This window comes from Athene noctua, chromosome 18 (assembly GCF_965140245.1).
Source record: "Athene noctua chromosome 18, bAthNoc1.hap1.1, whole genome shotgun sequence".
NCBI lineage: Eukaryota > Metazoa > Chordata > Aves > Strigiformes > Strigidae > Athene > Athene noctua.
Window position 1 is genome coordinate 4634457 of NC_134054.1, and position 17271 is coordinate 4651727.

The 17271-nt window shown below is 40.6% G+C and overlaps 1 protein-coding gene across 6 annotated transcripts in view; it reads left to right on the forward strand.

Moving 5' to 3' along the window:
* Positions 1 to 17243, forward strand: part of CYBC1 (cytochrome b-245 chaperone 1) — a 19442-nt gene extending 2199 nt beyond the window's left edge. Inside the window, exons 1-7 of one of the 6 annotated variants that reach the window (XM_074922348.1) lie at positions 4203 to 4233; positions 7177 to 7307; positions 8484 to 8525; positions 9815 to 9888; positions 10919 to 11015; positions 12268 to 12412; positions 12990 to 17243. In XM_074922348.1, the coding sequence (XP_074778449.1) occupies positions 7223 to 7307; positions 8484 to 8525; positions 9815 to 9888; positions 10919 to 11015; positions 12268 to 12412; positions 12990 to 13119 (573 nt within the window). In that variant the 5' untranslated portion in view covers positions 4203 to 4233; positions 7177 to 7222 and the 3' untranslated portion in view covers positions 13120 to 17243. The other 5 variants (XM_074922342.1, XM_074922343.1, XM_074922346.1 and 2 more) reach the window with 5 other exon arrangements.
* Positions 17244 to 17271: the final 28 nt, after the last annotated feature.

Genomic DNA, 17271 nt, shown 5'->3' on the forward strand with positions numbered 1-17271 from the left:
CTAATCCTAGCATGAAGTAAAAATTGTAATGGCTTTGGTAGTAATTCTCTGTGCTTCTGCTATCTTCATTCAAACTGCTTTCACATCAGCATATTAATGCAAGTTTTTTAAAAGCACTACAATCACTCCAGAGCAATCCCTGTGCAATTTCAGAATTTGTGTTTTCTACAAAATTGCTGGAATGCAGCATTAGCTGACATCTTGCTTCCTGTTCCTTTGGATGAATATTTTCATGCTAAAAAGCTGTGCCAATCTTCCAACTTATTCCACAAGGATACAATAGCCATAGTTGCATTGACAAATATAGTGATAGCACAGATGAAAGTTCTAAATTAGGAATGTGTTGAGATTTGCACTTAAAGGCACAGCTAAGATCCTTCTGTTTCACACTTTGATGATTATGCTTACATTTATTATACAAACTTGATATAGTGATTCTTCAAAAGACATAACAGTTTTGCGTATTTCTGTAACTGCACAGATTATATTTAAAATATTTTTGTTTTTCCCCATATTTCTTTATATTCACAATGAAAAACTGACAATGACATGAAAATTGAAAGATCTGCAGAAACACTGAACCACTGAGGACATCTTAGGTACACGTACCTACTTCATCCTCTGGTTTAGGAACACCTGGACTGAATTAATTTCAATTTAAGAATTAAAAACAAAAAAAGAGCAAAAGCTTGTACAAACTGAAGAGCGTACAAGGAATCAATGTTTCAATGCACTGTATAGTGTGTACGCATTAGATAATTAGATGTCCCATTTATTTTATTGCCAAGAGCAATTTTTGCTTTCTATTAACTATTTATGCCATTTTCCCACAGAACATCTGATCAATTACTATCAGCAGGGAGCCTGACGACCTGAGAAAAGAAAGCACCATCCTGTTTTAATCTGCCCCGAGGGAGGTAACAGTTACTACCTCTTGCAATAGTGCAAGGCTACTTCCAAAGAACCTCACAATATAAAAGCTTTCCTATGTCAACGGTAGGTAGCACTTAAGAGCATTACTTGCTTTTATGGCCTCCCGATGTCTTTGGCCTCCATTGCTACATTTAACATTTATACCTGCACCTAAAGCATTTACACCAAGAAGGAAATATAAAACTATTTCTATGAAAACAGTATGCTGCACACAACTTCAGAAAGCTTTAAAGGTTATGCATCAGTCCTTCATGGCACTGCAAACTGTAAATGCCTCCTCAAGTGAGTGCCAGCATATGCCACTCAACAGCTGTCAGAATTGGCAATAAATCTTAGTTAGAGCTGGTAAACATGTATTCCATGAAATGAGTACTCCCCAAGCTTTATACACACCGTTCCCACAGAGGTCAGTGGGGCACCACACTGAGCTCAAACGGATGATCTCATTTCTAACAGGGACTTACAGCCCATTCACTGCAGCCACAAAAAACCACTGGTTTGGTGACTGTTTCCAACAAACTGTTTAAAAAATCAGGCACACTAGGAATTTTATCCTGGCATGCTAATAAGATCACATGCTTACGGCACAGCTGAATTTCTAAGTTTAAGACCTCGGGAGGAAAAAAAAAAAAAAGTATAAGGAGCTAGGAAAGAATATTTAGGAAAATGGTTTGAAATTAGGAAAAAGAACCAGAAATATAGGTAGTGTCAAAATAAAGACCAGTTCTGTTATATTTACATGTTCTTGGGTTTAGATCAATGACTTAAAAGTTACAAGTGTATTTACTAAACAATGCCTTATAAAAATCTATTTTTATATTATCAAGCAAGATGTCTACAAATAGTCAATTACGTATTTCTGAATGTCTCTTCTGGCAAATAGCTTTTGTTTCTGCAGCAACATGTTTTGGAATTCATGTTGCTCTTTAAGTCCAAGACCAAGCTTTTAAAATGTGTTTCTTCTTCTTTTTTTTTAATTGGTAGGCATAACATCACTTACATACTTCAAAGTGCTGGTGTAAAATCCCCAGATGATTGCAGAAAAAATGTTGTAAGAATCATTAATCAATAGCAGAAACTCACTAGGATCCTTGCCACATCCTAGTTTGGACAAGGGCTTGATTGTTTGTGTGTTAAATAATTTCTCTCTAACTTCATAATTAAGTCATATCAGGTTATCTTACTGTGGTCTTTGCAGAACTGGAGAAGTATACAGTTGCTAATATTTCTGTAGTTAGTAACAAGAGTAAAACTGAATGATATGCTTTGTGGTTTATATTGAGGGGAGGGGATAGATCAGTTTCATACCTATTTCACTGTACTCTAGACACAAGAAATCTTTTGTCTTATATCACTCAAAATGGCTTAACACTTGGTTTCTGGAGAAACTGGCTGCTTATAAAAGCTGACTGACAACTGCTTATAATAATTTTTTTCTCCGAAGACTCAGTCAGCTGCTTGTTTGACTTAAGAACATGTGATACTACTTCCTATTTTATATCCAAATCCAGCAGCTGGTACCTCATGACTCACAAGCATGCCAATTAATTCTTGTGGTTCCTCATAGCCTTTTCCCATTAAGATAGTTACACAAAAATTGCAGATCAGTTTGTATTGTCTACTACTTACAGTCAGTTAAGTCTATACCATGGACTCTGAAGTTTTTTCTCCCCTATCTTCAAATAGTTCACTCTGGACTATTATGAAAGACACTGTCTGAACAAAACCTTAGCTACTTACTGTTCACCAACAGTGATGTTCAGGAACAGCTGAACAAACTTCTACCATGTTATGGCCTTGACCAAACACTCTGGAGTATCTGGATTCATATTAAGAAAAAAGCCAGAAATTTAATATGTCATTCAGGAAGGACCACATTACTGTGCAACTGAGAGAGGACCAAATACTGTTTATAGATGAAGTTATACATTGGCTCACATAAAGGGAATTTAAGAAATTAAGCTAAACTATAGATGTCTGCACTTCATCCATTTTGTTCCAAGGATGACACGAACAGTTGCTCTAGTGGATTGATCAGAAACAGCTTTCACATGTGAATGATGTTTAACTGAACTAGAAACACAAAGGATTTTTCAAATGTAGCCTACTATCCACAACAGGGAAGTCCCTCAGTATTTAAAGTGAATTAGAAACTTTCCTCCCCAAGCAACAGATTTTCCAAGCCCAAGCCTTCAGTTGACATACAATTCACAAGCCATGACATCAGTGTTAAACCTGTAAGATTATCACTGCAATTTCTGCTTTGCAATTTCTGCCCAGTTTTTGAACAATGGCATCAATTTTTTTCATGATTCCGTTCAGACTTACAACAGCTATCCAAAAATACATTGCATTAAATTATTATAACCATTGTAACTATCAGTGCTGAAAGCTAAAGCTTTAAAAATGCCAAGTATTACAAAACCTGTGATAAAACAACATCAACTGGCAACACCGATGTAATTTACGACTGGCAAAAAAAAAGCAAGAGCGGCAAAAACCCTCACAAGTATCAAGAGTGACATTTGTAAGAATGGGAAACTTCAAGCAAAGAAGTCAGCTCTGCTTACACACCTGTAGTTATTCACAGGGGTATGACAGAGACACACCCAGTGCAGAGAAGCAATGGCTTTGTGCTGCTGCCACTGTGAATCGAGGTCCCAGAAGCAGGCCTTCTCTGAGCAGCCATCTTGAGACAACTTTGTAACATTGGGAAATCACTTACAAACCTCACTCTACTGCATTGAACAGACACAAAGGTACTAGTGAATAACAGCTACACAGGACATGTGCTCTGTGACAGCTGGTGCCCCAAGCGTGAGGTACGCACCGGCTGCCACGGAGAGCCCTGAGGTGCGTTGGCCTCCGTGGCAGCCATAGGCAGCAGGGCTGGTTGAACAGGGGTAACAGCCCAGAGAGGGTCTCCATCACAGAGACAGCCTCCCCCCAGCCTCCCCTGCCCCTCTGCCTGGATCACCATGCAGCCCTGTCATGCAAGGGGCCATGACTACCTCGCCCAGAGCACATCTAGTAAACTGCCACCAACTGTGCCTGATAAATCTCTTCCTCACACCCAACCTCACCCTACAGCATTTCACCTCTCTCCTCTACCAACACATGAGCTTTTCACCTTTGTTAACACAGTTAAAGCCACGCAACCCAAGGAAACATGGACGCTCTTACTTAGGCAGCATCCACGAGGTGAGCCACCATCTTGAATACGGGCAGTGAGCCGCCATCTTGGGTGAAACTCTTCCCTTTCCCCTCACGCAGACACCCCGGGCCCGCGGGGAGGGAAGGGTTAGTTACTCAAACCTTCGCCCTCACCCAAAATGGCCGCTGGCGCATCCGATCCTCCCTACGCCGGGCGTCGCGCCGGCCCGCCCCGGCGGCCGCTCTGCCCGCGCTCTGTGCTTCGGGGCGGCGGGGCTGCAGGAGGCGGCGGCCGGGCGTCCCATTCAAAGCGCGTCCGTGCGGGTGTGCTGCCGCGCCCCGGGCAGGTACCGCCGGCGGGGCTGGAGGGGCCGGCCCGTCCCGGGGCGGGGAGGATGTGGCGGTGGGGGGGCCGCGGCGCAGGCCCGCCGGGCGGGACCCGCTGTGGAGAGCCGCGCTGCACCGGCCCTCGGGGAGCCGCCGGCTGCCCCTCCGGAGCCCCGCGGGCGGCAGCGGCTCCTCCCGGGGCCTGGCGGGCGTGCGGCGGGGCCGCTGCGGGCGCGTCCCGGCTGAGGGCTCGCGGTGGCCGCACGTGGGGGAGGAAAAAACGAGCCTTTGGTTTTGGCAGCGCGCTCAGAGCCTTTCCCTGACGGGATGCTCAGCGAGGGAGACCGGTCAGTGCATGGGTGTCACCGGGGGAGGCAGGTGCAGCGTTGGGAGAAAGAGACTCAGCCCGGCGCCTGGTCCTGGCTTGATACTTGTGGAGAAGGTGCTTGTTTGGGTACCTTTGGCTACTCACCCTCAGCTTGGAGGAAGCATGTGGATGTTTATTTTGGTGCTGAAGATCAGGTTAATGTCAAACGCATCAAATTCAAGCAAAATTAGCTGCCCCAAAATATCTATCTTTCTTTCTTGCAGTCGTAAAATTGTTATAGTGAAACTTTTGTGTTCGTTGAAAAGCACGTTCATGACTTACTTTGTTAAGTGTAACTTTAAGAAGCTGCTTTGGTGCTTTTTATTCCCGGAGGGACTTACCTTGCAAGCAGCAACCTCTGTGAGACGACGCCATTGATTCTTGAGTGGCCAACGTTAAGCTGATGCTGGCATTTGCGTGATTGAACTTACGGAGCGGGTATGGGGGGGATATAGCGAAGTTTGCATTAATGGATTTAACTGTTATGTATGTGAATTATGTTTCAAGTAAGGTTGCGGTGTTTGTGAGTTACGGCCGCATTTCTGCAGTGATCTTTACATATTTGATAACTTGGTATTTTTTAGGTTGCAGGCAGGAGAAGGCTTTGTATGTGCAGAAATATTTTCCAATATATTGAGAGCAACTCACTGGAGTAATTTGAAATTTAAAACTTGATGCTTGGCTTCTGGAGGAGATGCAGTGTGTCTTATGCATAAGTGGTTTTGTCGCTTTTGGGTTCAGATTCTCTTAGATGTGTTGCTAAGAGATTAAAAGCAAAGTCATAGGTGCTTTTTATTTAAATGAAAAGACTTGGTTAAATCTGCTTTATTAAATGGGGAAAAAAAATCCCCTGGAGCTCTGTTTCTAAACTAGCCAGTTGATGCAGAATTGCAGGAGTGTCATGTAGTATCTAAGAACAGCAAGATGACTAAAGGACTAAGAATCACGTACTTTTCTTCTGTAAGAACCTGGGTGTGCTTGGGCCTGCTCTATTAAGTGTTTTTCATGATTATTCAAAAAACCTGTCGAATGTTGGTATTCATCTGGAAACACATTGTCATGGGCAGCTAACAGCTTAATGCCAACCTCCTACAATCTGGTTCTGTGGGCAGAAGAGTTGGGTATTTAATAATTTAAGTACTGAGTCAATTGGAGTTGGTGTTTGTTGTCTTCAACAGTAAATGAAGTGTTTAATGCTCCTGCGTTTCCCAGAATGCTTCACACTATCAGTGTGAGCTTCATTGCACTAATTAGAAAAGTAGACATCCTTTTTAGAAATCCCTTTTGAGAAAGTCAGTTTTAAACCCACTACCTTAAGTGGTATGAAGGCTGTAACAAAAAAGAACAAATTGGAAAAAATCCATGCTTAAAGCCAACATATAACCTGCTAACATTATGACATGATGCTTAGCACATTCTTTCACTTCCTATTTACCTTTACTGGATTGTGGTCTTCATAATAATAAGCATCTCTACCAGTTTGTAGAAGAGAAGGCAGTAAGCAGCCTGTCCTTTCTCTAGTGACAAACCTGTTCAGCTGGTCCTCGTATGCCTCTTGCATCTTGTAGAAATCAGTCCTTATGCTTGTGCTAATAGTATTAGGTTAAGAAGCTCACAATCATGCCAGAATTAAAACAATTTTATCCTGTAGATAGTAAAAAACTTACTTAAAATACTGCATGGGATTGCCCAGCTCTTACTATTTTTCATTAGTACCCATCTATTTTTATCTCTGCTGTTACTTTCTGTCTAGGCTGAAGGCATGGTCTTGTTGAGGGGACACAAACAAACTTGTTGAAAACTGTTCTTTTCTTGAGTTGGCTTGAAGGATGGGAATGCCATATACGGCATTATGTGACACGGGCAGTGCTAGGCTGAGGCTGTAACCCTTGCTGGTCTGTCAAAGGGGGGAGAGACGCAACTCTGTGTTGCAGAAGACTGTGGTGTCCTGCATCACCTGCCATGTCCATCATGGCAGCCTTTGCAGTTAGCAGAAAAATTGAAGTTAAAGAACTTTCCATTGCTCTTGTTTTTATTTGTTTGAAGTGCTGCATGAATTAGCAACAACGTTGTTCCAGGTTCTTGTTTTTCACATTTTCTTCTGGAATGTGGTTGTGATAGAAAGGAAGAGACTTTTACCCCCAAAGTGAGAAGTTTCTTGAAGAGTTCAGATTTCTGTTGTGCAAGTCTTCATGTGACAGTTTTTCTTTGCAGTTTTTTTTAGTGTGCATATTGCTGTTCTTGTGAGGAAAAGACTATGTCCTTACCCTGGACATCTTTTATAGTCTAGATTGAGACTTGATAAGTCCTGAAAAATGCTAGGAAGGGAGCGTGTTGGAGTTGACAATTATTTTAAAATCTTACCTATCTTTTTTTTTTTTTTTTTTTTTGTCCAGTGAGGTTTCATGAGTCAGACTGGGCTGTTGGGAGCTTCTTCTGAAGATGTACATGTTGGTGGAAAACCGCACAAGTTCTTATCTTCATCTGAAGAGGTCACCTGGCATCCGATCATGGTCTCTCTTTGTTGGTAAGGCCATAATACTCCTCAGTTTGTTTCAGAGCTTGCTTTAAGGGAAGGAAGTCACAGAATAAATTCCTGAAAGAGCCTCTAATGAGAGATGGCTGCCTTTCAAGCATTTTTCCAAGAAGAAGAGTCGTCATGCTTTGAACTTCTCCTTTAGTGTAGCCACTAAATGAATGCGAAGTCTCCTCAGTGTGGTAGTTTCACTTTGAGACTGATAAATTTTCAGTCTGTCATCAGCAGAAGCTCAGAGGCTCATGGATACAATTTTAAGGAGGTCCTGAAAGATCAAGAAAAATGTTTATTATGTGCCATATAGCAATATAAATATGAAGCTTTTGAAAGGGATGCATACTTACATTGAAAAACATCTAGGTATTCAGAAACAGAAAAATCTGCAGTTGAGGGATGTTGAGGTTAGATCTTGCGTGTGGTTGACAGTGAACTCTTAACGGCATTGTGTGTATGCAATAGGAAGTCATACAGGATGTTCTGAAAGGTGTCTGTTTTTAAACACTACTGAATATGCAGAAAAAAATGCAGTGGAACTTCTTAGGACCACGCTGAGAGAGCTGGTGGGGAAAACAGCATATCCTGCTTTCCAGCTGAGTAGATCCGGTTGCAGTAATGCTATAACCTTGTCATTGCTTACAGTGATGTCTTGTCAAACTCTCACTGAGACAAGATCTTTGCGGCTGCAAACCCTCTGGGGCTTGAGGCACTCTTTCGCTGCTTCCTCCTCAATGGGAGAACGGAGCTGGCAGCTTCTGACACAACTTTATTGCAGAAGTTTTCTTTTTTAACTCCACAGAGCACTTAGAGGGGAAGAATAACCGTTGTAGTGTTTGTGTTAGCATGCCCACAGTTGTACTGCACTTGAGAGGAAGTATAGCGTAATGGTTAAACTGAGAGTCCCTCTGAAGTTCTGTTCCTGATTCTGTCATGACCTTTTTATTTCTAACCTCAAGTCCCTGTGCTTTTACTGTCTCTGCAGAATGGGAGGTTTTTTTTTTTATACCGAGTTCAGAGAAGAAATAACTGACTTTCATATAGTGATCAATGTTGCAATCATATTTGTCCCTTTTTTGAAAAGTGAAGAACTTGTGATTATTCATGTGTTATTCATCAGGGAATTTTAGATGGTTTGAGCTGTTTGTTCTAATTCTTTCCCTCTCCTCCTAGGAATAGCCTCCATCGGTTTGGCTGCTGCTTACTATAGTGCAGGTAATGGCCTGTAATTTTTTTGAAGAATTGTTTGTTTCCTCTTGATCTGTTTTTCATGCTGATGACTTTTCTCTTCAGCTTCTGTCTGGCCATACAAAGTCAGTGTAGGTACCTATCACACTTTGTGGCATGAATATTAAAATCCAATCATAATTGTTGCCCGTGTATGACTTACTGTGCTTTAATGCTCTATTTCTTACTCAGCCTCCCTTTCCATTTGCAAGAGTAATTTTAATAATGATATTTAGTACTCTGTGGTATTTTGTACTTTCAGTGAGTTTTATAAATGTGATTAGCTGGTCCTCACAACTCTCCTGGGAAGACATATAATGATTGTTTGCCACCATAATGAAATGATTACCTTGCCTTTGATGGAAGTGCTCTGTTTCTCTGGAAACTGTTAAATCATCACTAGCAGAGATTACTCATAAAAACACCTTTAGAGAACAGACAGCTACTGCTGCTTCCTGCCCCCCTGCAATAGAGCAGACTGCACCAAATGCCAGGTGTCCTTCCATCTATGGAATTTATCCTGAAGGCTGTCCTGTGATTCTCCTGCTGCATCCTGTTAACATCAAATTTTAAAACTTAATGGTATGTAGGAATATGCTACCAATATAATCAATGTATTTTTATTTAGAGAGCAAAGTCCAGTGAAAGCTGCTTGAGACAGCAGCTGTATCAGCCTTTTCTTTTTTTTTTTTTGAGACATTGCAACAAAGTTTTCTGAAACAATACTGAGCACAGTTCTACTCTGCTTTTAGTAAAAGCCTGAGTAAGCAAATTGCTTAGGCAGCTGTATGTAAACATTTCCAGGACATAAAATGCAAATGTTTGTTTGTCAAGAGAGCTGACTGCTTCCTTTTATAAAGAAACATGTTTGCTTCAGTGAATTTCTATTGTCCCTCGCCCTTGTCCTCTGGAGCACAAATATTTGGTGGTTGAGAGCAGGTTGAGAGTTTTGTGGATGCCTTTCAAGATGCCTTTGCTTTTAGGGAAGAGGAAGATGTGTAGTGATGTTATAACCTTGTCAATAATACATATGCTTACAATTCTGCATGGTTTGAAGCCCAGCATAGATGAAATATTTGAAAAATATGTGAAGAGTTTCTGTATTTTTATCCTGGGAGAGAGCTGTCAAATAGCTTGCATTACAATTAAGGGCAAAAATGTTGTATCAGAGAAATCTTTTTTCCTTTTGTTGCCTTTAAAGGGAGCATGTTGCTTTTAAAACTGCTTGAATAGCAAAGAAGGAAAAAAATCCCTAAAGTTGTTCTTTTTTTTTGCAGACAGCTTGGCATGGAAACTCTTCTATATGGCCGGGTGTTTCTTTGTGGCAGCGCAGAATCTGGAGCAGTGGGAGGTAGGATGCTGAACTTGGGAAATGAGGTCGTGCAAGTTCAGAAACGGTTGGTAGATGCTGACTCCAGCAGCCCCATGCACTTGCTCAGTCCAAACAGACAGGTTACACTTCTAGTAAACCCTTTGGAGTTGCTAGACTAGGACTAGAATTGAGACAACACCTCTTTCACTACACAAACATGAAAAAATGAAGCTAAACATAAGAATGCTTTTAAGGGGACACTTGCCCCAAACTGGTTTGTGGCCTTTTCTTTCTCTTATATAAAAGAGGGAGAAAGAATAGCACATTCAGCTGCTACAACATGATTTTGTGCTTACCCGTACTTACATTCCAGCTAATGACAGAATGACCATTAAATAGGGTTAGGTCTAACCTTCCAGGCTACTCAGCTGTTTGCCACTGGGAAAAGAGTGGTGTTTGTGAAGCTGGTTTATAATCTTGTGGATGTTGGTTTGTTGGGAGTTGGACTGAGAGCAATAACCCATTATACGGGCTTGTCACCAACCCAAGTTGTTATTAGAACAAGCAACCCACACATGTGAGACATCCTCTTTTCACTAACTGTCAGGGATATTTTAAATCTGGTATAAGCTTGGCCCATATAGCACAACACTGGAATTTTGGTGGAGTTAGTGACTTGTGTTAGTGAAAAGTGTAAATAGAACTTAGGTTCACTGTATGCTTATACTGTAGGCCAAATGCATACACCAGTAATGAAAATTACAGGAGCTCCAAGGTACTGTTCAGATTTGATTCCACACAGTTTTATTACACAAAGAATGTGGCAAGAGGGGCAATGAAACCACCTTTAACTCTTCCACCAGGAGATATGATAAACTCTCTTTTAAAGCCAAGAGCAAGATCGCGATTTTTCACAGCCTAAAAATAGAGGAATATCTCTAAAGTAGCTATGTGTTTTCTCTGTTATCAAAATTATTTTCCCACGTGACTATTTTTATTTTACTTTGAAGCATAGCTATTGATGGTGTTTTTAAGAAAATGTTGATTTTTTTACTTTTCAATTTCACAGGAAGCTGTATTTGATAAGAACAAGGGAACAGTCTGCCTGAAGACATTCAATCTTTACAAAAAAATACTGACCTTCTCAAAAGGAGGCAACGAACAAGGTGAGACATAGGATCTGTGGTAGCAAATGTGGTGAGCAGACAGGAAATGCACACATTTGATAGGCTTCTCTGGAGTTCTGTACTCAAATTAGTCACATGTATTTCCAGATCTGCTTTGTTCCCAAGCAGCAGATGTAATAATCTGTCTTTCAGGATCCAAACATTTCTCCAGGTTAGGGTGCTGAATGCATCTTGTTAGTTATTTTAATCCAAGATAACGAACCTTACACACTGCTTTCCATAATAGTCTTAGCCATTCCTTTGGGATGTTAATATGCAGGTTTATATTTCCCTTGGCTAGCCTGCTTTGCAGGTGGAACTAGTGGAAGAACTTAAATTTTGGATCCAGGAGTTGAGATTTCTGTCAACTAATCTGGTTTTGGTATCAGGCAAATCTTTAGCTATCATATGCAAGCAGATGTGTTGTATCCTGCAGATATATAATATGCATTTAAAACAGCATATTCAGTAGGCTCAGCTTAATGCAGTATCTCATTTCTTTTAAACTTTCTCTTAAAGTATAGTATGTGACTTGCTTGAGTCACTGTGAGACAGGAGCTCCATTGCAAACTAAAAGTAGGATCCTCTTCAATGTCAGATTTTTAAAATTCTACTTGCTAGTCTAAATCACACCAACTCTCAATATACTTAGAAAACTGGCAACATTTGGAATGTTCTTAAGGCAAATTGATTTTTAAACAGTTCATTTTGGAGATGGAAGATAAGAGATGTGGAGAGAAGGATGTTTAATGTTTCTGAACTTTTCTTTAGGGTATGTTTATATGTTGGAGCTGAGCACATCTCTTCCTGAGAGGTTACTTGGTAGTACCTGTTTCAGGTACTATTAATGTGGGGATGCAGAGATCAGCAGATATTCTGAACAGTTAAATTTTTCAGTATTTGTTCTATCTTGTTAACCTTAATAACTGTTTACCTACTCTGTACAGAAAAATAGTTAAAACTGTCATTAGAGTAAGTGTGAAATATAAGCAATAAACTAATGGTGCCCAGTTCCTGAGAGGCAGTATATCTTGTTCGTGAGAGTCTATACCAGCTAACACGTGCTGCAGTCTCCTCTTGTTTGTTTTGCCTGAACAGCTCAGCAAATGTGCGCTATTGCAGGACTGCCCTGGTTGCACGGGATCAGAGCAATAGTCCTCGAGAGCATGGAGTCCCAGTCACACAAGTCACTAGTAGCAGTGCTGAGAGTTTAATGCTAATGGACTATTTTGTTTTCCACATCTGTTTACAGTAGTGGCTCTACTGAACGAGATCCGAGATGTGAACGTGGAAGAGGAGACGGTGCGATACTTTGGGAAGGGTTACCTGGTTGTGCTACGATTTGTCACTGGATTTTCCCACCCACTGACTCAGAGTGCAGTGTTGGGCTGTAGAAGGTGCTGTGTGGACTTTTTTTTTTTATTAGAAGTGTAAGGTGGGGAATAACAAATCGTATGGGTCAGTAATTGCCAACTGTTGAGACTCATCTTAACTCCGTTTTCATACGTGCTGATATGGTCTTGTGTTACTCAGTTTAACTTTTTTTAAAACCCTTTACTGCTTTCAGTTGCAGACACTTGGGTAACATCTCCCATCAGGAGACTGCTCACATTTAGATATCCAAGATCCCTTTAGTGCTGCATGTCTGCTATAGTTACCTTCACTAGCTCAGCTGTGCAGTGGCAGAGGGGATTAATTCTATTTTGCAAACATACAGTGTATTTATCAGTTAACAGAGGATTTAGGCATCAATAATAAGGAATCTTGCAGCAGGGACTGTGGGAAAAGGATTGATTTGTTCTGATGTGGAAGTAATGGTTTGGCCTGATACACCTTCACAAGTGGGATGCTGTCAGTCATGCTCTATACCATATGTTGACTGGCCCTTCAAGTGGTTATTCTCAAAAATTAGTGTGTTTGTTCTTGTTTTGTCAACACCACAGTACCACTCACTCTGTTTCTTCTTTTCCACAGTGATGTGGAAGCAGTTGCCAAACTCATTACTAGTTTTCTGGAACTGGACAGAGTAGAGAGCCAACAAGATCTCTCTCAGAGCAGCGAAACGGAGGCTAGCGATGCAGATGAACCACAGGATAAATATTAATAGTCATCATGAGCTGAAGAAAGCAGAGGTTTTCAAACATCTGGAAAATATAGTGATGGTTCTTCAGAAAAAGAAATCCCTCACAGTCTTAACCTGGGCATTTCTCTACACTTGCATTTACCATGGGAGGAATCTCTCTTAGGGCACCTTTTTTAGTGCTAAACTGCTTCAAGATCCACACTCCCCGTATTGCTGTTGTAGAGTCCAAACCAAATTCTGTTTTGTTTGCTCCTTTGCCTTAGTTCCTCTGTGTGGACACTGCTGGCTTTTGAACTTTGTCAGCTCATCATACCTGTCTAGAAATAGTTATTTATTAATGAATTAGTTTGAAATCATTTGTTGCTTTCCTGTTAATGGAGTGGAGATACACCTGTAAACTTCTGCTTACTGCAAACATCTGCTGCAGGTACAGTGTATGAGATGTGGAAGAGCTGAATTTGTAACTCAAACACAATGCATTGAGCTTTTTCTTGAAATCTTATAAATGACTGAATATATTGCTAAATTGGATTTAAGCAGCTTGATCTATGCAGTTAGGTGATGCAGAACAGTGGCACTTACATATTCTCTACTACTGACTTGCCATTAGATACCAGTGGAAATTAAAAGTTTGTGTGACTGTCTTGGAATTGGAAACACCAGGTTGATCAACTTGTTATATTGTTTTACTTTTCTTGAACTTGCCAAGGAGCCATAATTAGTAAAGAAAAATGATCACGATGATTCAACATCTTTGGGATATTTTAGCTTAATCCTGTTCTGCTTAAATTCTGGGCATAGACTACCCCAGGACAGAATAACCTTTTTCTAGACCTCAACATTTACTATTTTAACTGTGTATTTAGAAAGGAAAAAAAGCACATTGGTTACTTTAGGTAGGGAAAAGACTGATGTCAAACAACATGGTAGCCTAGATTTGTTTAGTACTTCCTCACTTGAAATGATACCAAAGTGCTAAATAGTCTTTTTAAGATAGCTGGGATAAATTTGACATGACCCATGTTTCACTCCAGGTATGTAGTGTCCTCTGTTCTGACCAATGATTTCATAGTTAAAATTTTCCAATGAATTTTTGAATTTTCCAATATATTTTTGAAGGAAAAGCTACCTCTGTTAGTTAACATGTTCCATCTGGAATTAAAACTTCATCATGCCTGTATCGACATTAGAGTTCACTAGGGGTTTTTTTTAGGAATTGTATGATCTTAGGAGCTTAATTAGAAAATACTGACACAGTTACTCCTAGGAGATCTGAAGGGGGTACAAGATAACTGTGTGGTCTGCTTTTATATTTGGCCAGCAGCAGATGTTTTCTGGCAGCAGTTTTCTCAGGACTTGAAGCTGCATTCTTATTTCAAAGCACTCTACCTCTATAGAAAGCAAGCTATGAAAAGATCTCAGCAGAAGGTGTGTCCTGTTGTGTGTTCCAGCTGTTTCTGAAACTAAGCACATGGTTATCTGACCAAAGAACGGGTACCAAGATTTCACTTCCAGCTATTTAGACTTAGTATGTGAGCTGAGACAGATGCTCTCACTGCCAGTTTGAAAGGGTGATCAAACCGTAATGGGGAGACAGCTGTTGGTGCAGCTTGACTGCAGCACAAAAGTGGGTCCATTTCTGTTAAACAGGAAAAGAAGTTTGTAATCACATCAGGTATCAAAGCAGACCTCTGCTGTTAAACATGCTTGTGAAGTCCTCTGAGTTGGTGGGCTAATCATGTGGCTTTCAATCTGCCCCACATCACTGGAATTGGGAAGCTGCTGTGTATGACTGTCAGAAAATTAGGTTGCAGACAATTAGCTAAATCTGACCTTTATTCTGAAGCACAGCTGTAAGCTAAGAATAATTGTCAAACCTGTTTAAAAAAAAAATTTAAAAAATTGCAGGGTGTAACACTTTGAGAATTAATTTAAATCCAGTGTAATATATGCCCTAGGTGCCACTTATTTTAGAGAGGGGAGAATGAGATTGGGAATTGGGAGAACTTTTTTTTTTTAACCCCATTGTGTAAAATGAGAATGTCAAGTGTTCCAAGGACTTCCAGTAAGAAATACTGAAAAAACCCATAACTATTTAGTGGTATAATGTAAGCAGAAGGGCTCAACCTGCAGATAACTGCTGCTTTGTAGCCAGGATATTCAGAGGGAGTACATGGTGTGGATGTGCATTGCACTTACATTCTGAGTCCAGAGATTTGACCGTGGATGAAATGGACAAAGCTACCTGTGTTCAATCTTAGCTGTACTGTGGGGTTTGGGGTTTTTTTTGTTTCCATGAGAGCTAATATGCTGTGGACAATACAAACCATGCTGTGGTTTTCCAGTTAAATCAGCTTTGGAAAGGTACGTTTATTGATCTAACCCTGCTCTGTATCATGTACCCTGCTTCTGCTGAGCTGTCTAGCTTGTACATTCTTGATGTCAGTAATGTATATACTTATGGACTATGCACTATCATTATACAAAGACTAAAACAATCCCTAGAATGCAAATCCCTAGAAAGGAGAATGACCTATAGTAAGATATAAAACAGCTTGAAATATATTCTGTGGAATAATTTGCATTTTGAGTTGATGTCCAACGATCAGATCTTTAAAGATGTTCGTTAGTGTCCCCCTCACACCTCAGTACCCTACTGATGGTGGGTAGGAGAGGGATGACTGCTGCATGCCATGTGTGTCAAGGAGAAATGTTTTGACTCCTCAGCCGTTCACTTGGAACAGCTGGTGTAATCCTCTCCTGTGCCATTTCCGTTTTGCATTTGGCAGCTCCGTTGCCATCCAGACGAGTACGGTTTCAAATGGGAACCTGAGTTCCGTAGGCTGAGCTACGTGAAGCGGGACTGAGTAAATCTTTCCAACGCTGCAGGCTCTGCCTGCAGGCCATATGTTGGGCACTGCTGGCTGGTATGGACAGCCGAGAGCTGCGTCTGATGCTGACCTACAGTGCAGGCAGAGGATGTCTGGCCTTGGCAGTTGGATGCTGCACATGAATGTGTATCACAGGCTGATGTGTATTTCCCTTGATCCAGGTTTTTGGCTTCCTGTCTTCAAAAACTGTTTGTCTTTTGTACTTGGACGATACAGCCAGACTTTCATGTTTTGCAGTAACTTGCATGGAAAATTAACTTGCAAATTGTTGTGAACATGGATTTGTCTATGGCCATGTCTGTGGACTCCTCAGCGATGTGATTCAGCTTGAAGGAACTGTCTAGAACAGCAGGTTCTAACCTGGGACAGGTTCTACTCTTCCCTCTTGCCACTAGTCCTCTCTCTCATCCTCTTCCTGCCACTTTTCACCATTTTGCTGAAGAATTTTTTGGATGGTTTTCCTCACTTCTCTTGGACCTAGCATACTGAAAAGGCCCAGTAAATGTAGTCTTATGAGTGCCTGATGTAAAGTGGCTTGTATTAAAAGGAATGATGTGAAATACTCCTCTAGGAGTATTACAGGTGAATTTGTTAGTTTTTGCATCTCGGGCTGTCTAGTAACTTGAGACTAGACAGATGTAGTTTGACTTACAAATGATTTGAAAACTTGTGTAAAAGATCTTTAGTTAGATCTAACTCCTGCTCCATAAAGCCAGTGCTTTCTACTGTGTCCTTTAATATAAATGTATCATAAATGGCATTTGGCAGATGCTTCAGCTTAAAACTCGAGCAGCACATCTGAAATTACCTGCACGTGTGTGGCTGGACAGGTTCACAGCCTTAGCTGTCACACTGAACCAGGCTGCATGTTGTACAAAGGGAGAAAGCTGCATCATCTCAGCTATAATTTAAATTTCTGATCTTTTACAGAATAAGATATTCCAGTAACAAGGATCAATTGTGCAAGTCTCAAAGAAAATGCAAATATGTCTACCATATAGCTGAGCTCTGACTCTTGTGCTATATTTATGATGTTACACAGATAACAAAACCTAAGCTGGTTTACATAGTAAAGAGTGCTAGTTCTGACACTAGTAGATTGCTGAGATGCAAAAATACTTCCAGAAAATGTTTAGAAATCGCTTTTCTACTTTAAAACTGCAAGTAGACTTTTCATCAAGGCCTTGTATATTGTCTTTTTAGAACAAGTCCATTGATAAAATCAACTTTGATAACTTGTTTTGTGTCACTAGTATTTTATTTTTCATTAAAATGTATTAAA